The following is a 23,221-nucleotide window of genomic DNA, read 5'->3' on the forward strand; positions in this document are numbered from 1 at the left end:
GTTGGTGTATGCTCAGGAGACTTGAATCTCTGGGCTGGCCATGTGCCAGCTGGGCCCTGAGCCTCAGCAGGGTTGCAACACCTACTCTCTGGTTCATTGCATTTACCCAGGTCAGCTAACAGGGAGGTGAGGCTGGTTCTACACCAGGAAACCGAGAGAGACTATAGCTGCAAGCAGGAGAATCCCATCCATCAGCCATGTAAGATCTAAGTCCCCTCTTGATTTAGAGATGGAGTAGACATCGCCATCCTACGGTCCTCAGGATGGAGGAATAAAATATGAATTTAGAGTGGACTTACTGGTATTCTACTATAGAATTATTGTGTGACTCTAGCTAGAAGAAACTTTATCTCTGATGTGGAGAAAGTGGCTACAGGACTTGCTGAGGCCAGGGAGGGGGAAGAAGAGGTGTGATATGGCGACATTTTGGGGACTTGGAGTTGTCCTGAATGATATTGCAGGGACAGATGCAGAACATTATAGATCCTGCCATCACCAATGGAATGGACTGGGAAAGAGTGTAAACTACAATGTAAACTATAATCCATGCTGTGTAGCAGTGCTCCAAAATGTATTCATCAAATGCAATGAATGTGCCAAACTGATCAAAGAGGTTGATGATGTGGGAGGAGTGGGGGATGGGATGGGAAGTGGGGGCATATGGGAACCTTATATTTTTTACTGTAACATTTTGTGTGGTCTATGCATCTTTTTAAAAAAAGATAAAAAAATAAAAAACAAAAAACCTCCACATTGCTGGATAACTAACTGTTCATATTGCTGCTTTAAGTATATGTTTCCAATTTCATGGCAGTAACACCAAACTAAGCATTAAGAAGTTATATCAAAATTCCAAGTTAATTCTTACATGGAAGTTAGAAAATATGAATGTTAAATTTTATTGGAAGAATAAGAAAACAAAAACCAAATACCCACTCTAAGTTTTCTGAAACTGTAACTTTATTTGGGGCAGGAGAATTTTCCTTATATAAAGTCAATTCATGTTTTTAAACACCTTAGGACACTACTCAAAAAGCAACACATTGTTTCAGAAGGGTCTTGCTTAACTGGTTTTCTGCCCTCCTAGCTTCTCTTTGGGATGAATATTTACTTTATAAATAAATTTATTCTCAGTTACACCCTTGCAATCAAATCAGGTGACCAGCTGTGATCCATACCAAGATATCTGAGATTGGAAGTCTTTGTTCAGGTTATTAATATTCATATTAGCACATATCTAATAAGAAACTGAAAATACAGATTAATGTATTTGCCTCCAGTTTGTCTTTTTAATGGCTTCCATAAGAAGGTCCTCACAATAAATTATATAAAAGTACAGTACATTTGGTTGGAAATTGTAAAAATCATTCTAAAAGTTAACAACATATATTAAACAAACAAGTTGCTACAGAATGCTTTAAGTGATGTAAAATATTAGCATGTCAAACATTTTCTTAGACCCATATTGCTTTTGGTCATACACCGAGCTGTAACAAACAGCCTGCGTTCTTTCTCCCCACCCCCCTAAATGGCACAAAGCAATGGCTTAAATGGTAGGGAAATGCAACGATTGAGAAAACATGGTACCCATGAATTCCAATGCTACTTATATGTGCACTTCAAAACAGAAAACAATTGTTGTTCTGTTTTACATGTGTTGCCTTGATTGTATTCAATTTTTGCTAATATAGTGTAACTTTATTAGAAGGTATATAGTCCTCTGGGCAAGAGGTAAGTCTGAAAAATTGTTTGAACATCAAATTTCTTGCAATGTAAAAATCTTATTACATATGAGTGAGTGAGGACTTGGTACTTAATGGAATTTCACTGTAAAATGAACATTTGTTATAACATGAAAATAGCTTTTATGCCAATGTAGTTTTCCCTGCTGTGCTTACTCACGGGGGGTACACTAGTACCCCACCCTCAGCACACCACTGTCATTAAACCTTTGGACACAGAATGAGAGCCAAGCCTGTACCATTTCCTGACATCCTGGAAAGCTTCTGACTGCAAATGAGGTATAGTCAAAGATCGGTACAGTTAAACTCATCATTCCTATTGGCGTCTTGCATTACAAATAAATATAATTCTATAGTCGCTAAAATTAGATGCAGCAGGCAGCATTTTATTTTCACATTATTCCCTTGTATAATGCACTTCTACATAGCTAGTATGCACTATTTGTCCTTTATCCATTTGCAGGGGGAGAAAGGAGTACTTTATAAGATTTTGCTAGGTCATTAGGATTTAGACTGGTTCTTGGTTATCAACTGTGTTTCTACTTCAATTTCAATTTCAGATGAATGAAAGTGTTTGGCTTTCCAAGGGGAGTTGTTTGCTGGTAAACAAAGGAAAAGACAGAGGAAGAAAGTAAAATATTTTCCAAAGTTAGGCTCTACAAAAGTATTAGAACACTATTTTATATTGTGTATAACCACATAACAAGGTTTTTCAATTTTAAAAAATTTGGTGACCGACCTTCCCATAAGCTAGAGTGCCAAGAGTATGGTATTCAGGATCCATTTGCTTCTCAAGGGGGTATTTACAATTTAAAACTGGCTTTCTAGGAAGCCACGAAAGGTTTCCAATAAACTTACTTTTTATACATAATACAAAAGGGAAAATAAATATTAACCTCATAGTAAAGGGCTCAACTCTGAAAACACATTTTCAGTTGCTGTAGGTAATGAATTGAGATTATAATACAGAAATGAATTCAGCTTCAAGTTGTGCTTGCATATACATATTTATTTTCTTAAGCTGTGCCGCCAGTTTGTTAACAAGAAATTATTACTCATCAAATCCACATACTTCATGTGCTTTTCTCACAGCCCCAGGAATCACAGCTGATTGGTCAAGTATATTTTTGAGCCCTACTCTCCAATGCATAAATTATTCCCTGGACGCTAATTCATTCAGGCCACGATATATTATTAATACACCAAAGCAATAATTTACCAACTTTTAGGCTAAATCATATGAAAGTATCATTTTGAAACCTATAAAAATGGTAACATTGTATAGTTCAAGTTGCTATATCCTGGAAACTGGTGGCTCAAAAGTGAGTAGTAGCTTGAGGCCTGGAGAATAAATCAATATACTGTTGAGATTATATGGTGTCAACTGGCGGTGATCTTTCCTCTTGCCTTAAAGGTAACCAGGAACAGAGGCAAATGTGCTTGCTCTACAGAGATGAATGACAGTGGACCTTTTGACTCTTTGTGTCTCCAAACTGGCTTTGTCGTTTTAGAAATTGCTGTAAACATTCCTTTTAACGGAACAACCTCTGTCCAGTAAATAGAGTTCTTCTTCTCACTGCTGAAAGAAACTACTAAAGGGTTAAGAGTTCAAATGTGGCACGGTGTGGACACTAGCCTCATGGCAACTGTGACTTCCCAGATAAATGGAACCCCTGCCTTAAATCTTTTCGGCACCCCAGATTGCCCTGAGAATTTGGCTAGGATAGAAATTAATTCATTGTCTGTTCCTAACCAGGCTTGAATGCAAAAATCGACAGAACTGAATGCAAAATTCCATCAGTTATCATAAAAAAAGTCTTGTTATTTTGAAACTTAGCTTTTTTGTTACGTATCCTGGCAGGAAGAGGAATTTGACTGTGTTAACCTTTATGTTGAGAACCTTTTGACTTGAAAAGCTTTCCTTTTGTGTATACTTATACAGTTTGATATCAAAAATAAAAGAAAATAGAATGTTTTGGTATCATATGATTAATTTTGGTTTCATGTGGATATCTAACCATCTTAAAGGGTGTTGCAAAAATTTCAAAAAGTATTTACTTAAGAGTTCCTTTATCTGGGGAAAAACCAACACAAATTACGAAATTACAAATTATAAATTATAAAAAAACAACACAAATTACATAATAACTAGAACTTTGAGAACAACACAGTGGTGTCAAGAAATCAAACCAATGACATGATATTGAGAAAAACAGGACACTTTTCTAGTGCTAATGTCAGTCTAAGAAACCTGAAGAACCTTAATGTGCCACATTTACAATTTAACCCTTTCACAAATATCCACACACATTGAGTAAATAACCCTTTATCACATAATCCTAAATTGCACCCCTGTTGCAATACTGCATCAATTTCATTAGATTTTTAAAATTTGTATAAAATATTATCTGGAACCCCAAAGGAAAATCAATCAATCTTTAAAAAGTTCATTACAAAGTTGCCTGTATAAAATGCTAAAACATAATCATATATACAAAATGCTGCTGTTTAAGAAAATAATGGGACCCAGTTTTAGAATAAAATAATTTTGTACAAAAAATGGGTATTGCATTCAAATCAATATTAAAAAAAAAAAACTTTGAAAAAGAATATTGAAATGTCTTAGTTCAGAAGGTAAGTATAAAGTGTGCGTTTTTACACCAGCCTCATGTTTCTTGCAGGTGGAACACCAGCGGCAGCCGGGAAGCACCTGCTTTCCCTCACAAGGGGCTTCTCAACAGTCATCGCCGAGATGCGTACTTGGAAGCCCAGTCGGTCCTGCCGTGCACCGGCTGAGCAGCCGGGGGCCGGGGCATCAACCCAGGAGTGCTTCTAGGCTGGGTGTGGAAGAACGGTCGTCCAGGATGAGGTCTCACAGGCTTCAGGGAAGAATAACCTGCACATGAGAGAGAAAGGCTGAGCTGAGTGGTCCTACCCGTGCAGACTGCAGACAACTGCATCTTGGTGACAAAAACTCCAGGTTATGAGATAACTTCAAGAAGAACGTTTTGCCTCCTACCTAAAGTCTCATGATAGCTAGTATTTGTCCATTGCTTTTATATCAATAATAAAAACAGTGGGGGAAGCAGCTGTGGCTCCATCAGTTGGGCTCCTGTGTACCATGTGGGAGGCCCTGGATTTGTGTCCTGGGGCCTCCTTGTGGAGGCAGGCTTGCCCACACGCTATGGAGAGCCGAAGGCCCACAAGCGTTGTAGAGTGCCGACTCAGCAGGTGGTGCAACGACAAAAAAAAGGGAGACAAGTAAAAACACAGAAGAGCGTGCAGCAGATGGACACAGAAAGCAAAACAACAAGCAAGCCGCAAGGGGGGGGATAAAAATAAATACAGAAACACAAGAACGCATAGCAAATGGACACAGAGAGCAGACAGCAAGCAAAGAGCTGCAAGGGGGGGTCAATAAAAAAAAAAACTGTGGCAAAAGGATGTAGCTCAACAGATAGAGCGTCTGCCTACCATATAGGAGGTCCAAGGTTTCAATACCCAGGGCCTCCTGGCTCATGTGGTGAGCTGGCCCACGTTCAGTGCTGCTGTGTGCCAGGAGTGCCAGCCCACTCAGGGATTCCCCCGTCTAAGTGTGCCCCCTGTGCAAGGAGTGGCCCCTGCACGAGGAGAGCCGCCCCGTGTGAAACCGCAGTCTGCCCAGGAGTGGTGCCACACACATGCAGAGTTGACACAGCAAGATGACACAACAAAAAGAAACACAGATCCCCAGTGCTGCCTGATGAGAATTACAAGTGGACACAGAAGAACACACAGCAAATGGACACAGAGAGCAGACAACAGGGGACAGGGGGGAGAAATAAGTAAATCTTTAAAAAAAACAAACAGCTCTTTCTCTCTTCCTCCGCCATTGTGTGTGTGTTTGACTTCAAGCTTCACCATGTCTTCTCTTAAGACTTTTAGAATCAAGCGATTCCTGGCCAAGAAACAAAAACAGAATTGTCCCATTCCTCAGTGGATTCAAATGAAACTGGCAATAAAATCAGGTACAACTCCAAGAGAAGACACTGGAGAAGAATCAAGCTGGGTCTGTAAGGAATTGCACATGTAATAACTCACATGTTTATGCTGTATTGAGTTCACTTACACTTTGTTGGAGGAGACCCTTTTCTTTCTTAACAGTTGGACTTTATTAGAAGAAAAAGTTATTTTTGTGCTTTGGCATAAATATATTGGTTCAGTAATAAATATGAGAGACCTTCTGTTTGAAAATAAATAAATAAAAAATTAAAAAAATAAAAAAAACAAACAGCCATTGCATATTAAAAAGGCTACTGTGTGTACAGGGATTGTACATTATTTTCTGCTCTTCATAAAACCTTGCAAGGTAGACACTACCCCACCTCCCAGATAGGGAACTGAGGCCCAGAGAGAATAGTAGTACAGTTTGGCTTAAGGTCTCTAGCCTACAAGTGTCAGAATTGGTCAATAAAAAGAAAAAAATTATTTCTGCAAATGGGAGAATCCGGGAAGAATCAGGAAGGCAGTTTCCAGTAAAAAGGAATTCTAAAGAAATTCTCCTGATAGAAAAAGGGATTTCATAGACCTACCAATGAGGAAGATGGTTTATGGTTTATGATCCCCAAAGCGCCGCGCTCTGGTGCTCATGATGGGGAGGACAGCTTTCCTTTTGATGGTGCTGTGGACTTCAGCAACCCCCCCGAGAAGGTTCTCCCTGTCAGAGCTCTTTATACAGGTTCCAGGGCCTTGGTAAAATCTCCCTCCACTCACTCTATACCTTCATCATTAACACTGGTAAGGCAAATTTAGGACCTAGGGGCGTTGCACTTGAATCTGCCAAATTTAATACTTTTATTGTCATCAGGTCTTTATTTTGATTGATATGAAAACATATCAGAGAGTGAAAAGGAAACATCAAGCCAACAGGACACTTTTGGTTTTGCCTTAAGGTTAAGTACAGCCCACCTGGATCCTCAGCCAGTTGCCAGGCAACTGTGAACTGCTACGATCAAGGTTCCAGGATCTTTGCATCCCATTCATGCCTCCCTTTGACTAAAATCACCAGTTTAGGATAGACTAACAGCCTGATGCCATTGCTATCCCTCTTACACAACAGTCATGGGGTGGAGCGGCTGCCTGCACAACATCCCTTAAGTATCATCATTGTGAGTAAGACAATAGTCACTGTTGCATTTTATCCCATGCTGCTCATAAACAGGAGTTTGAACCCAGATTTGCCTGAATTAAAAACCATGCTCTTCCTGCTTCAATCCCCCACTTTCCCATGCAGGAATTTTATCTTCAGAATCTCTGCCTGCACTAGTGTTTGCTCAGATGTAATGAGATCAAATGGTATCTGAAGAGAGTGATGCTTTCTAGTGAATTTCTGGTGTGGTTCTCTGACATCTTGGGCCACCTCCAGTGGAACCAACACTACTCTCACTTCCTTTTGCTAGAGACTTCAAGAAAGGCAGAGGAGGTGACCCAAACTCATCTCTCAGAAATCTAGCTGTTCTGAGAGCTAGATAATTTACTTCCAATTATCAGCACTCCCCTCCAAGCCACTTCCTGCCTTGTGTGGCCGGGTAGCGTTGGGGAGAATGTAGGGAAATGGCAAAGGCAGATCCCAGTGAAGTTTCCCACTGATTCTATCACACCCCCACCAGAGAAGGAAATGTGGCAGACAGCTTTAGACTGTGGTAAATTATGCAAGTCAAACTTTCAAGGCACAACACAAGCACAAAGCTCTAAAAGGAGGGTCTGGCATGTGGAAGGTGCCAATAACGATTAGGACTTTTGTCAGTATTTTCAAGCATCCAGTAAATAAATAATTTGTAATGTAATTAGTGAATTACTTCCACTAGTGCCTCGCAGAGTCAAATGTGTTCCTGGTATGCTCTCAGGCACATACCCGCTGCAATCTGCACACTGTGCACCCCTCTTTACTTGGGCCCCTAGGTCCTAATCCCATCATGCCACTGCAAGAGGCCTAAGCCTCCTAGGTCACTCCTCATCCCCTTATATCCCCTTTTATGACCTTCTTTCTCAGCCCTCTTCCCATCTCTTGAAAACCCATCCATGTGTCCCTAAAGCTCATGGTCCATTTCAGCAAAATCACCCTCATCCTCAACATCTTTTCTTGCTCTGATTGAAACCTGGCTCTCCTTGGAGACATACTTCCCCTGCAGCACTCTCCACAGGTGACTGCTTTCTCCCCTGAGCCCTCCATGCCTGAACCTGGGCGCGGTGGGGTCGGTGTTCTGCTCCTCCTTGCTACTTCCAGACACTGCTCCCTCCCTCCTCCTACAATCCCTGAGCTTGGATCTCACCTCATTAGACATACCACCCAGGGCCTCTCCTTGTTGGAGACATCAACTGACCCCTGGACCACCCCCTTCATTCCTTGAGTAAAGATTTTAGCTCCTGGCTCATGCTCACACCTTCCGATACTGCTTCTTTCATAATTCTGATGACTTAATATCCCCATACATGGTTTCCCAATACTCTGGTCTCTCAGCTCTTTACTACACTTCCACCAATGACTTTGCTCATCACCACTCCCTTATTCTGCTTCTCACTCCAAGGATTGCACCCTGGATTTGCCACTGCCTATAACAGCAGTCCCCATGGGATCCCAACGGCATACAGTCCCTGCCCTGACCACCACATCCTGTCTTTCCAGTTTCATTTCCCTTAGTACCCAAACTTGAACCAAAATCTGTTGATACTATCACTCTGGTCCCTTACCCCCTTGAGGTCTCTCCTTCTTACCTAGCCCAAATCCTAGCATCCTATGTAAACCTGAAAACTGCACTCCACACTCCACCACATTCTCTACTGCCTGCTTAAATTTTTCTCCTTAGCACCTGTGGCCATCTGATGTTCTATATATTACACTTATGCAGCTTACCCACTGCCTGTCCTCCCATCCATAAATAGACTGTCAGAGGCCCAGGGCAGGGGTATTTGTCTCATTCATCAATGTATTCCCAGGCCTGCAACATGCCAGGCATGGAGCAGCTGTTCATAACTATTTGCTGAATGAATTCATGAATATTCCAAAATAGAACTTACCAGGAGAAGGATCCAGAATAGGTGCCAAATGTACCCTCTGCACAGCAGAACCAATTTCTTTTTTCAGAAAGGAAGGGATATAGTTTCCAGTCAGTCCACTAGAACTTGTAGAGCCGGAGCCAACTGATTTGCAAAAGCAAAAGCTCATTATTACAAAGATACCTACACATGGCACAGATAGGGTAAAGGAGAGCAGTGCAAAGCAATAAAGAATTAGGTTTTTCTTTTTAGGAGGAAAAAAAGAATTATGATGAAAACAGTCCTGACTTCTGAGCAGAGCATTCTACCACAGCACACTGTTAGAAAGAGCAGGGGCCAAAGACACTAGTACCCACGCAGGATACAATCAAGTAGAGGTTAGGTGGTGGAATTGTGATCTATTTTTAAATTTTTTATAAAAATAGGTCTACCCTGTTCTGAAATTTGCTTTTTTCCACTATATAATATGGCATGTATCATCCTTCTGTGTCATCCTTCTGACTAAACAGTAACTAACTTAGCCATTCCCTGATTGATCAGCATGCAGTTTATCTTAATTAGTTAGCTGTTTCAAACAATTTTACACTAAATATTGTTGTCTTCAACCAATTAACCATTATTAAAATATAGTAAATAAATTCAGTTTTATGTCATATACATAAAATATACTACTGCAAAATATAAAATTTACATACTGCAGGGGCAGTATGCTACTTATCTATGAATTCTGAGAGGTTAATGGAATGTCTTGCATATATATAAAATAGGTAATCAGTACATATTGGATGGATGAGTGAATATCTATAACCTTAATTATTAAGGCTTAAAGGTGCACATAGAATAATGATGAATGTAATTAGCAACCATAATTTAAATGGAAGTTATCTCTGTTAGGAAAAGAGTTAAAAATATGAGTAAATTGCTTAAGGCAGATGGGAAAATGGTCTGGGTATGTACAGTGTGAGGAACTGCGCTGTAAGCTGGGGCACAATTTTGCCATTTTGGTGAATAGACGGAAAGAAAAATGGGCAGAGAACAGGAACAGCTAAGTTACAGAAGGAAAGACACAGTCAATAAACACAAGAAAAGATGCTCAACCTCATTAGTAAACAAGACATGCAAGTATAAACCACAATAAGATACCGTTTCACACCCATTAGATCAGCACAGATTTTACACTCTTGACAGTACCAAGTGGCATCAAGGAAGTAGTGTAATTCCCATACCCTGCTGGAGAGCAGTTTGGCAATATCTGTAAGTTGAAGATGAGCATACCCTTTAACCTAAAATTTTCACTCCTGGTTATCATACCTAGAGGAACTCTCACACATGTGCACCACAACAGAGGTACAGCAATGTTCACTTCAACACTTTTTCTAATCGCAAAAATGGTAAACAACTTACTTGTTCACCAGGAAGAGAGGGTTAAATTATGGGAAAGTATAAAGGTATATTTGCAAAGCTTAATTTCTTAAGCTGGAGGTTGGATACATGGGTGTTGAGATATTATCTATTTCTCTGTTGTATTCCTTAAAATAAATAAGCACATAATGGATTAAGAGCCAGGAGCAGTGGAGCCCAGCTGTTTACTTGGCAATGTGGAAGGGGAAGCAGCACATGATGGAGGCTGTGTGTGGGAAAAATGATGTGGACAACTGATCTACTGAGATGGGGTTTAATCAGCCTGGAGGTCAGGAAATTCATTCACCCAGTTGGCAAGAAAGGGGGGCGCCTTTCAAACTGTCTACTTTCCAAGGGGAAGGTCTCTATGACCATGTTCATCAAGTGCTAGAACAAGGCAGTGGACCAAACTTGACTTCAGACTGAGGTCAGCCACTGCAGACCAGTACCTCAGCAGGTGGACTTGGTGAGTTTCTGTGAAGTCTTGTATTTCCTTTGAGCAAGGAAAGACTATGCTCCTCTCCCAGCTACTTGGGGCAGACCCCAGGGGAAGCTGGCTGGGTGCGCAGCGCCTGCTGCCAAGAGAGAAGAGCCCTGGGCTGGCAAGGAGACCCTGGGTGCTCACAGCAGGAAGGCACTCGTGGGTCCACAGCTCGCCCCCCATCTCTGTACCCTGCTTGTCGCATCCAGAGAATTTGCTTTTTGCCTTTTAATTGTTAAATAAATTACTCACCTGAATTTATTTTGCTGATTACTGATACTGTCCCTGAAGATTTTCCAGACAAACCAGAACTAGACCATGGATTGGACGGAAGAAAATCCTTGCCTGGATTTGGGAGTACGCCATTTCGTATATTTATTCCTAATGGGGAACAAATCATTTTAAGATGTAAAATAAGTATTTAAACTTGCACCCAGTCTTCAGAGAAGTTGTCAAGATTGTTTCTGTGGTGCAACGATCAAAACAAAAACTGGTTGTGATGGTGTCATCTGCTAGGTGGCAGGGGAAAGATGCTGTCTTTAGTATCATGGGGCTTTGGTATCATGTCTGGATCGTGGTGGCCTGAGAGGTCTCTTCGGCATCTCCCAGCGGGTCTATCCTATGTCTTGACTCCCTCTGGTGTCATCCCGGGCCTCATGCTCCTGAACATTCTGTGTCTTTCCTTCACAGACCATTTCTTCCCCATCCCTCTCCAAGGCCTCCATCTCCTTCTCAGCCCCCGGCTCTGCCGTCCTCTGCTCTTCTCTCTGTCCCCATTAGCCCGTCCTCTCCCCTGACCTGGACCGTCTCTGCCAGCACGTGCCGGTGACTCCAGCTTATACCAACAACCCGCTCCGACCCTGGTTCCTCAGGTCCAAGGCCCCGTCTGCAGAAGGGCTGCCTTGTTGACCTCAAGCCAAACCCAAGCACTCCACTTTCCCTCTAGGCCTGCTCACTTCCCCTGATGTCAGGTGTTGCAGCTATTCCTAAGAAGGGAAAATAGTCATCAGTCTCTTATGCTTTGCCTTTCCCCCTTACAGCTGATCAGAAACAACTCTCCGATTTCCTCCCCGCCCGTTCGTGCCTCTGGTCACTGCAGCCTGCGTCTCCATGGGTCCTACCTGGATCTCTGCTGAGCCCCATCATCTGGTCTTTCTTCCCTGAGTCACCCTGAGAGCAACTGTCAGGCTACTCTTGGTGCCCAGTGTCAGTCCCAATGGAGTGTGGCAGCAGGCAGGAGCCCCATTCCCAACCAAGGGCGAGGAATTCAGTCCGTCAGCAGAGCCCCCATTCCCACCTCCTGCCCTCGCCTCTGACTTCCTTCCAGCCAAGCCTCCACTCCCTGTCACCTGGGCAACCTCTACAGCTTGCTGGCTCCTCCCCCATTCTATATACAGATGTAGATAAAATGTGTCATGCCTCCAATTTAAACCCTTCCAGAGCTTTCCCTGGGCTCGTGAAAAAAATAAATCCAAATGTTTTATAAAACCCCAAATGATGAAGCTCCTGCTCACCTCTCCAATCTCACCTCACATTACATCTGCCCCTCTTACTATCCTTGGGACACGCTGGCCTCTTGGCCGCTCTGCTCACAAGCCAAACCTTTCCTGCCTGCAGGCCTTTGCACTTGCCATTTCCTCTTCCTGCAGCTCTCTGCACACTGGGCTCCTTCCTCGGGGTCCAGCTGAAGTCACTTCCTCAGAGAGACCTTTCTTGATTGCTCAATCTAAAGTAGCCTCCTCCCTCATTATATCACCCCCTCATACCACTTACCACCCCATCTGTAATAACTATTTGTTTTGTCTCTCTCCCTGCCACTAGACTATAAGCTGCATGAGGGTGGGGCAGGCAGCTGTAAAGACTCTGCACAGACTATGACATGAATGGAGCCCCCTGGAGGTGTGCAACACGGTGGTCCTGCTTGGCTGTTTTGTTCGTAGCATTCCCAATGCCTAGCACAGGTAGATGCTCAATAAATATATGTTCAGTGAATGAATGAACTTGGGAATGAATGATGGGCTAGTGCTATGAACTTGGAATACAGAGAATCTGGAGAGCCTTGGGCACCCACCAAAGTATAGCTTTTATACTTAATCCCTGTCATACTGCCCAGATGGTGACCAAGCTTCGGTCCTGGTTTCCTGATAACACACAGGACTGGCAATTTCTTCTAAACTTTGGTCTGCAGGGGAGGCCTTGGATATACTGCCTAGTTTTTGTCAGTTTTTTTCCTCGCTAGGGGCTGGACCTGGCTTCCTATGCCAAATTCCTTATCTTCAGCAAATATATAAGATAAAAACGTGAGGCCTGGGCTTCAGCAAATACATCTTCAATGTCTCCACCAGTCCTGATAAGATGCCACCAAAGCACTTGCCTCCCAAACAGAAGCTTGTGTGAACATGTGATTCCCAGAAAACGGCTTACTGACAACGATGGAAGTCAAGGCAAGTCACTGCTCTTACCAGGCAGGTACCGCGAGTGCCTCAAGTAGTGCTGCTTGGCTGCGGACCTCAGGGTGGGCGTGTCTCGCCTCTGGTGTGAAGTCTGGGTGGGAGCACTGTTTCCTGTCCCCACATGCTCAGAGGGCTTCAGGTCCAAAATGCTCTCAAATCTGAATCAAGGGGACATGTTTCAGGTCAGCGTGGGGCAGTAGGCATCACATGTAAAAATAATCTGGCACATGCCAGATTCCGTCTGTTTACAGATAGAAGAGGACACTTGCCTGCAGAGAGTTTCATCGCTCTGTCTTTTCTTGTTTTTCAGGTCAATCCTTGTGAGGGATGGACTGAAACCCAAGTCATCCAGCTCAGCCGATTCATCAGAATCTTTTGTTGACGTGGAAATAAGACCCCACCTTCTCCTACTCTTTGGCTTTTTGTGCTCCAGGTCAGCTAGGATTTTCTGTGTATACAAGTAAAGGGGAAAGAAAGCAATACTTGACATTAATAGAGCTCAAGAATAATCCCTACTCTGAACTCCCTCTGTTATGGACAGGAGGATGCTGGGCATTTCAATCCCCAATATGCACTGCTTGTCGGAAAGGAGACTCATGAAAAACACATTCCCAGACCTTCTGCCTTGCTCATCCAGTGGGGGCACTACATTGTATAAGACAAGGATTTTAAAAAAGAAATTTAAGATACTTCTCACATACGAGGAAGATGGCTGGATTCTCATCCCTGAAAAGATGATTGACACTGTCATTGATAAGAGAGATGAGAGAATGTGGCTAAAATATCAGCCATCTGTGACCACAGGACATTGTGAATAATGCCTTCTTTTCATTCTCAGTAGACTATCCATTAAGACGTGGACATGTTCTCTTAACTACAGAATTAGCTACCATAGGAAATTTCTAAATACATAGCTTCAAAGATGTGGGTTGAGGTAAAATGAACAGTCTAGAGATACCACCCTTGCAGCCTCTTGCAGTATCTCACATTATACTAGTTAGGAATAGTAGGTGACAGAAAATGTAGTACTTTGGTGTGAAGGTGTTAGAAAATCAGACTCTTCAGACAGTATTACAAAGCTAATGCTGACTAGAATCACTTGTCAAGTTATCGTTTTCTTGAACCTAACACTCATTATTTCCTTTTGAAAACCAGATACAAGGAGCAGATGTGGCTCAAGCAGTTGAGCGTCTGCTTCTCACATAGGAGGTCCCTCCTAAAAAAAACAGCAACAAAAACCAAACTAATAGAAAAACCAACTCAGGGGAGCCAATGTGGCTCTGTGGTTGAGTGCTGGCTTCCCACATATAAGGTCCCCAGTACCTCAAAACAAAATTAAAAAACCAAACCAAAACAAAACAAAAAAACCAGATACCCAGAATTAACTTTTTTTTTTTAGGTAGTATGGCAATGAATCCAGGACCTTGTACATGGGAAGCAGGCACTCAAACCACTGAGCTACATCTCCTTCCCCAGATCTAATTTTAACATTTTATGACATTGAGCATATCATTCCATCAACCTGTCTATCTGTTACCTAAATATTTGAGTGTAGGTTGCCTACATCATGCTCTGCTAACACCATGTATACTTCCTGAGAACAAGGGCACTCACTATGTAACCACCTTAAATACAACAAGCAAGTTAAATTTAACATTGATATGCAGAATGCTGTTCTTTTTTGAGCCCACATATTTGTTCTCCTCTTAGAGTGGTTTTCAAAAGCAGATATCTGTAACTGTTGCAAATCACTGTACCATAACCCAGATGCCTTGGTTCTTCAATGCTGATGCTATGTTTCCAAACTGCATGATTTCACCCAGTAAGTGGATGGTAATGAGACAACTCATCTCAGTACTGTTCTCACTTGTTATCTCATTATCTTATTTTAAAGCCCTGAAGTGGAGTGCCCTTGAACATAGGCCCCTGAAGTTATGCATGTAGCCCCTTGTTGATTAAAAATGAGCCAACCCAATACTGACCACCCCAAATTCTTAAGTTATCCTGCTAAACCAAATCAGTCCTAATCAGAGTTGGCCCACCTGAGTGAGACTCAATAGCCTAAACTTTAAACCAGGTAAATCAAGCACGTAATTAGTGTGTGCATGTTCAGGAGTTAGACTATCTCTAACCTCATTATCATCCTGAGCCTGCCTTTGCCTGCCTTTGTCTAAATGCTATAAAACACTGTAAGTTTCTCTTTTAGTTATGGCCAGTAGGTCTTCTATTCTCCTTGCTTTGTGCTCTGCAGTAAACTATTTCTCTCTTTGAAATTCTGGTGTCACATAATTGGTTTTTCTGTGCACATCTGGCAGACAACCCCCACATTGATTGGTATCATTATTTTTTAAAATTTCCTGTAAGTTTGAAGTTATTTTAAAATAAAAAGTAAAAAGAAAAAAAAAAGGAAGTTCATTCAATATCATTAGCCACTAGGGAAATGCAAATCAAAACCAAAATGTGATAGCATTTCATATCCGTTAGAATGGTCACTATTTTAAAAATGGAAAATAACAAGTGTTGGCAAGGATGTGGAGAAATAAGAATCTTTTTTTTTTTTTTTTTTGGACTAAAAGCAACAATTTTAATTATAAATTAAAAACTCAAAGCAGTCTTCCTTGAGTTTTTTTTTCAGGTTATGAATTACATTCCACCCTCTGAGGATCAATACTATGGCTAGAAATCGAATGGGGAAAGAACTTGTGAAAATTTTTTTGCCTGGGTGATAAGAAGTTAAAATAACTTTATCCACAATACTGTTGAATAGCATGAATTCTGCAAGTGAAAAAAAAAAAGGGCAGCTTTGGTGAACATGCCTGACATAAAACAAAATGCCACATTAAAGGCAAAGTTGGAGAGCAGATAGAGCAAACTAGCTCGTGTGAGCACTCCTGGGATCTTTTTTATGGCTCTGTGTCTACTCTTCTTGTACCACATTTAAATTTACAATAAGAAGCAAAAAATGTACAACACTTATTACTTGCACTGCCTTTACATGTTTCATTGAGATACAAAACAGAATTTCACTGCTCAGATTTTGAGGGAGAGGGGAGCTCATCTTATTTCATGTCTGTAGCTACCACCACAGGCACAGCACCATATTCCAATCATGGATTTCATAATGCAAATCTCTAGCAGATGATACCACCGGAAAACAGACAACTGCCATGGGTCCAACAACCCTTCCCAAATTTCCCCTCTAAAGTTCTCATCTGTGAACCCAGAGGCTGGTACTGAGTGTTCTACTCAATGGATGAGGCCCTCTGGGAGTCTTCATGAAGAAATGTCAACCATTCCTTGGGTCTATAAATGGTCTTTATCATTTATTTTACACATAACAGTGCTACCCATCTCACAACTGCCCCAACTCCTCTCTGAATGTCTAAACCTATTCTGAAAAGGGCTTGTGTCACACACCTACCTGTGCAGCCTATTCTTAACTGCCCATAAGAGCTCATAATACCTAGAAGTTCCAAAGAAATAGGAATCTTCACATTTTGTTAGTGGAAATGTAAAATGGTAGAGCTGCTGTGGAAAAGAATTTGGTGGTTCCTCAAAAAAGTTAAACATAGAATTACCATACTAGCAATTCTATTCCTAGGCATATTCCCAAAAGAACTGATAGCAAGGACTCAAACACATATTTGTACACCAGTGTTTACAGCAGCATTATTTACAATAGTCAAAAGGTAGAAACGAATCACAAGCCCATTGTGGTAGTTTGGTATTGTTTATGAATTCCAAAAGTAGATATTGGATTGTGTTTGTAAACTGTTCTGTTCCTCTGGGCATATTAGATTGTATTAAATTTAGAGGTTTTATTTTTACTTGATTAAATTATGATTAGGGTTTTGATTCGGCCACATCAGTATGATGTTGAGTCCCTACCCCTTGATGGGCAGGACTCACAGAGTAAACAACATGGCAGAGGAGAGAGTTGGAGTATTTGATGCTGGAGCTCTGGGAAGTAAACACAAAGGAGAAGAACACAGAGGAAGAGGGACAGCTCAATAGACATGCCAGAGGCCCCAGGAAGAGAAATGAACCTGATAATCCATAGCTGACCTTGTGAAGAGAACTGAGCAGCTGAGCCTGGAAAGAAAAGAGCCCCAGGGAGAAAGATAAGCCTTATACCAGCCTACAGCTGAGATTGGAAGAAGCTGGGACCACAGAACCTTAGGAGGAAGAGGAAGGCTGAACTCTCACAGAGACTGGCAGCCATCTTGCTCCAACATGTGGCAACAGACTTTAGTGAAGGAAGTAACTTATGCTTTATGGCCTTGTAATATAAGCTTCTACCCCAAATAAATACCCTTTATAAAAGCCAACAGATTTCTGGTACTTTACATAAGCACCCCTTTGGCTAATATATCCATCGACAGGTGAATGGATAAACAAACTGTAGTATATCCACACTATGGAATATTATTCAGCTGTAAAAATGAAGTTCTGATACATGCAATAACACAGATAAACCTTGAAAACTACCATGTTAAGCAAGATAAGCCAAATACAAAAGGACAAATACTGTGTGATTCCTCTTACATGAAATATCTAGGGTAAGCAAATTCATAGTGACAGAAAGTCATTTAGAGATTATCAGGGGCTAGGGTAGAGATATGGGAAGTTAATGCTTCATGGGTGTGTTGGCCACCAAAGGTGAGGTGGCCCAGTCAAAGCCCTAATCATAACTTAATCACACCCAGGTACGGACCAGATTACAAACATCATCCAATTATCTATTTTTGGAATTCATAACCATGTCAAACTGCTACAATGGGTACAGAGTTTCTGTTTTGAGTGATGAATAACTTTAGGTAATGGATGGTGATAGTTGCACAATACTGTAAATATATAATTAATGCCACTGAACGGTACACTTTAAAAATGGTTAAAATGGCAAATTTTATGTTATATATATGTATTTATTACCACAATTTAAAAAAATAGGAAGAGCATTAATAGGAATAACGATCTACAAATATTTGTATGGCACCTTATGATTTTCAAAACATCTTCCAAACATCATGACCTTTGAGTCACATGAACAGTCCTGTCTGGTGGGCAAGGTATGCATTATGATCTTCTTTTTACAGATGAGGAAACTGAGTCCACAGTGATTAAAAACAACAATGCCTAACATTTACTCAAGGGAAGCAGATGTGGCTCAAGCAACTGAGCCTCTGTCTACCACATGGGAGGTCCCTGGTTCAGTTCCCAGTGCCTCCTAAAGAAGACAGCAAGCTGGCGTGACAGGCAGGTACAGCAAGCTGATACGATGAGAGACACAGAAAGAACAACATAATGAGAGACATGGCAAAGGAGGGAGGGGAGGTTCCTGGTGCCTCCTAAAAGAGGATAAGCAAGACAAGAGAGCTGGCGTGATGGGTAGGCGTGACAAGCGACACAACAAGATGACAAAAGAAGAAAGACACAATGAGAGACATAACAAAGCAGGGAACAGAGGTGGCTCAAGCCTCTCATATCAGAGGTGCTGGGTTCAGTTCCCAGTGCTTCCTAAATGAAACGGGGAAGATGAGCAGAAACATCAAGTATAGACAATGCGTGGGTGGGGAGAAATAAATAAAAGAAATCTTTAAAAAAAAATCAAGTGCTAACTAGGCACCCAGTACTATTCTAACTTCTTTTCAAGTATTATCTCATTTAATTTTCAAAACAATTGTATGGGGTAGGTACTATTATTATCCCTAATTTACAGATGAGGAAATGAGGAGAAGAGAGACTGGGTAAGTTGCACAGGGTTATCAAGCTATTAGGCAGCAGAATCGGGACTAACTATCACTATGAGGCAGAGGCTGAACTTGAATATTTTTTAGTAGGTACCAGGGATTGGGCCCAGGACCTAGCACATGGGAAGCAGGCACTCAACCACTGAGCTACATCCACTCCCCAGAACTTGAATTTAGAGTGTCTGCTGTTTTGATTGCAGGGAATTCACAATTCCATGTTCATGCAAAGATAACTCTATTATAATTAGTCCTTGTATACAGAAGAAGAAAATGTTTCATGCCATGAGTGGGCTCAGAAGAGGAATAATGCAGACGCAAAGGTTGTCGGCGGATCTCGGCTGCTTACCGACTGAGGATTCTTGCTGTGGAGGGAAGGGAAAAGCAACGGGCTTGGCTTGTCCTCCTGAAGACGGCTCAGGTGATCTGCCCTAGAGGCCTCGGCTTGAGAGGGGTAGGCGAGCTGCTGAGGGGGCTGGCTGGCCTGATGCTGCCGTGACGAAATGCGCGCGTGTGGCCTAGATGGGGGTTGGGCAGGGGGGACAGGTTTAATGTGAGGAGGTAGGCCTGCCTTTTCCAGGACACCTTTCTGTGGTTTTCCAGAATCCTGAAGGCTCTGCGTGGTGCTGCCCAGGGGGTGTCCCACTTGGAAGTAAGAATATCGAAGTGCCTGGAATGACAAAAAAGTGTTTTCAGAGAAAAGTCTGATCAGAAAAGTTAGCATCATCAGGATCACTGGGTACAGTTCCTGTGTCCAGTTTTCTATAGCCTGTTGGGCCAAAAAAAGAGTCAAAAACAGCATCCTGGTCCTGTAAGACCCCTTGTGATTTTTCTTAGCTGAGATGTCAAAAAAGAAATGGACTGGCTACAAAACTTAAAATTATTTGGATAAGGCAGGCAACTCTACTACTATAACCTTCGCTACTTCTGAAAAACGCTTTGGTTCAATACAGATTCTCATTTTATAAATTCCTTGCTATGATTATCAAATATAAAGTTCCACCCTTCTGAGCTCATTTTCTCATCCTATGGATGGAGAAAAATTAATACAAAACTGAGAGAGCCAAACATAATGATACTGGCAGACTCTAAAGTATCAAGTGCAAAATAAGCAGGTGTATATTATTTTACCCAGAAATGTCAAGAGGTTAGTGAATGATGTAGTTGATCTTTGCCTATCTTTGATCTTCCAAGTGTGAGTTGTTCTGGATATTCGACTTCCCCAAATAGCAGAGGTATGTCTTCTAAACCTGGGGTTTATAATTCTTTCTGAAAAATTCCCTGTATTCCCTAGTCTTTTTGAATGGAAGTCACTGAACATAATCCAATCTTTCTAATAACTTGGGACATAGATATAAATAATTGTGATGATCATATAAACATGTAGACACAGAGGCAAATACAGTGGGTACTCTGGCAGAGGTCTTAGAACTAGGAATATCCCTTGAAAAGCTTTCTCTGTGGCCCGAGGCATTTTTGCAAGTCTCAACTGATTTTGGGGTATTTTTAGCTTCTCTGACAGTATTCTTAAAAGCACACATTCCTGGGGAGTGGATGTAGCTCAAGTGGTTGAGCGCCTGCTTCCCATGTACGAGGTCCTGGGTTCAATCCCTGGTACCTCCTTTAAAAAAAAAAAGGTATTCATTCCTCTTAAACTCAACAATAAAAGAGCAAGCAATTCAATTAAAAAATGGGCCAAAGAATTAAATAGACATTTCGCAAAAAAAATACAAATAAATAGCCAAAAACACATAAAAAAATGTTCGCTATCACTACTAGGAAAATGCAAATCAAAACAATGAGATATCATCTCATGCCATATAAAATGGCCTTTTTTTTTTCAGAATGGCTATTATTTTTCAAAAAAGGAATTTTGTTTGATCTATGCTTCTTTAAAAAAAGAAGACAATTTTAAAAAAAGAACAACCCGAAAAAAGAAAACAATAAGTGCAGGAGAGCATATGGAAGAATGGAAACACTCCTTCACTGTTGGTGGGAATGTAAAATGGAAGACATTTTGGCATTTACTCAGGAAGCTAAATAGAGAACTGCCATATGATCCAGCAATTCCTCTACTAGGAATATATGCAGAACTGAAGACTGTGATGCGAACACACATCTGCATACTGATGTTCATAGCAGTATTATTCACAATTGCCAAAAGATAGAAACAACCCAAGTGACCATCAATCAATGAATGGATAAACAAAATGTGGTATATACATATGATGGAATACTATGCAGCAGTAGGAAGAAATGAAATTGGGACACATGATAACACAGAAGAACCTTGAAGACATTATGTAAAGGGAAATAAGCCTGACACAAAAGGACAAATATTGCATGGTCTCACTAATACAAACTAAATACAAAGAATAAACATGGAGTTAAAACCTAGGGTGTAGGTTATTAAGAGATAAGAGGAGGTGTGAGAAGGTGTACTGATGCTTAATGTATAGAAGTTTTAATTAACTTGACTGTAAAAGGTGGAAATGGAGAGAATTGAAGGTAACACATAGTGAGTAGAACTAATGCAGCCAGTTTATAAATGGGATTGTGGCTGAAAAGGGGTGTAAATGTCAATTGAAAGAAAGGTAGGGAATAATCTAGGGACTGAATAACATAGTAAATGGTGATTAACAGTATAAATACAAGAATGTCTTTCTATGAACCACAACAAATGTACATCACTTTTGCAAGGAGGTAAGAATGTGGAGTAGCATAGGAAAAATACAATTAATATAACATATGGACTATAGTTAACAGGAATAGTGTAATATTCTTGCATCAATGCCAAAGATGTACTGTGTTAATAATAGCGGGGTATGGAAAAATATACCAAATACACACTATAGACCATAGTTAGAGGTAATAGTCTGATGATATTATCTCATAATCTGTAATGTTCTACAATAATGTAGTGTGTTGGTGGGGTGTTTATGAGTGTTGTATGTGCACGACTGTTTTTAAGTTCACAATCTATCTAATAAAAATATGTTATTTTAAAAATATGCACTTGTGCTCGCCTTGGCAGCTGATATACTAAAACTGGAACGATAGAGAGATTAGCATGGCCCCTGCACAAGGATGACACACAAATTTGTGAAGCATTCCTTATTTTTGGGAGCGGGGTATATGGGAACCTCTTACATTTTTTAATGTAACATTTTGTGTGATTTATGTATCTTTAAAAAAAAGAAAAAAAAATATTGCATACACAAAAAAGTATGCATGCATTCCTCTTTTGTTTCCTTGATATAAGATCTTTTTCTTTTTATCTCATGTGTATCCTTTAAAAAACTAGGTTCATCAGAAAACTTCCTTCCTGCCCTGAAATCATTTGTGAATTTCACCATCAGAAGTGCATTTCTGAGAGCTTTCCATCCCTGAGTCACCCAAAGTCTTAGGATACCAAATTATGGCTCTTTCATCCTTTGAGTCTTTGGAAAGCTGTTTTTCTTTGGCAGCTTTTCTAACTCCCCAGATATCACCTCTCCAGTGATCACAAATTCTAAAATCGTACCAGCACCTCACTTTCACTCTCGCTAGCCAAAACATCTTCTCTGATTAGAAGTGGTTGCTTAGTTGATACTCTGAGCAATGTAACTCAACGAAGTGAGTTGAGAAGATGCTAGACATACTAATACAAAAGCAGGCGCGCAGCAGGCATGTGAATGGTTGAAGCCCACATCACCACCATGCCTCTCCTTGGTGCATTTTTTTAATCAAAGTCAAAGTAGCCCAGGGGAGGGCAGGTTGGGAAAACAGGAGCTATGGACTCAGAAGACCTGTCATTTGCGTGATCGAACTGTAGGTCGTTGCACTCTCTGTACTAGCTGCTAGACATGTGATTAGGGAAAATAGCTTAAACCTTTCTGAGTCACTCTTTTCATCCATAGAATGAAAATAATAATACCTATCTCATAGAGTCTTGTGAGGTTAAAATCATATGAAAGCAATTTGCAAATTGTCAGGCACTCCACAAATGCTAACCGCTCTTATCCTAGCTCTAAGGCCTCTGCCAATCTCTCTATGTCATGTGTTAAATGAGAGAATTAGCTTTTACAAAGTGATCAAATTCCTTTTTAACACTTCAGTTTATAATTCCTAACCAGTCCTGTTGTATCAACATACTAATATATGCCACATAAGCTTAACTCTCTTATATATTATATTTGAAAACACTCTCCAAAGACAAATACATAGTTTATTTATTTCCATATGTTTGATGATGGGTCACAAGTTGTATTCCAGTTTTCCAAGCAACTATATTGTTTAAATCTTAATGACTTCAACTACACACAATAAGTTTCCAACTATTTTAAGTTTATATACTTTACATAGCACACCATTAGTGTTTTT

At 40.9% G+C, this 23,221-nt stretch overlaps 1 protein-coding gene and 1 non-coding gene across 3 annotated transcripts in view; one reads left to right on the forward strand and one right to left on the reverse strand.

Moving 5' to 3' along the window:
• Nucleotides 1-938: 938 nt before the first annotated feature.
• The window catches only part of CILK1 (ciliogenesis associated kinase 1), a 69,626-nt gene continuing 47,343 nt past the window's right edge, over nucleotides 939-23,221 (reverse strand). For both annotated transcript variants that reach the window (NM_001428252.1, XM_071218373.1), the window contains 6 exons: nucleotides 19,209-19,529; nucleotides 13,382-13,560; nucleotides 13,122-13,270; nucleotides 10,912-11,040; nucleotides 8,799-8,921; nucleotides 939-4,638 (listed from right to left, as the gene is read on the reverse strand). In NM_001428252.1, the coding sequence (NP_001415181.1) occupies nucleotides 4,484-4,638; nucleotides 8,799-8,921; nucleotides 10,912-11,040; nucleotides 13,122-13,270; nucleotides 13,382-13,560; nucleotides 19,209-19,529 (1,056 nt within the window). In that variant the 3' untranslated portion in view covers nucleotides 939-4,483. The remainder of the gene's footprint in view (nucleotides 4,639-8,798; nucleotides 8,922-10,911; nucleotides 11,041-13,121; nucleotides 13,271-13,381; nucleotides 13,561-19,208; nucleotides 19,530-23,221) is intronic.
• On the forward strand, nucleotides 21,878-21,981 carry LOC111761375 (U6 spliceosomal RNA). Its single transcript, XR_002794760.1, has one exon. It is a non-coding gene; the product is annotated as a U6 spliceosomal RNA (small nuclear RNA).

Source organism: Dasypus novemcinctus, chromosome 11 (genome assembly GCF_030445035.2).
Source record: "Dasypus novemcinctus isolate mDasNov1 chromosome 11, mDasNov1.1.hap2, whole genome shotgun sequence".
Classification (NCBI taxonomy): domain Eukaryota; kingdom Metazoa; phylum Chordata; class Mammalia; order Cingulata; family Dasypodidae; genus Dasypus; species Dasypus novemcinctus.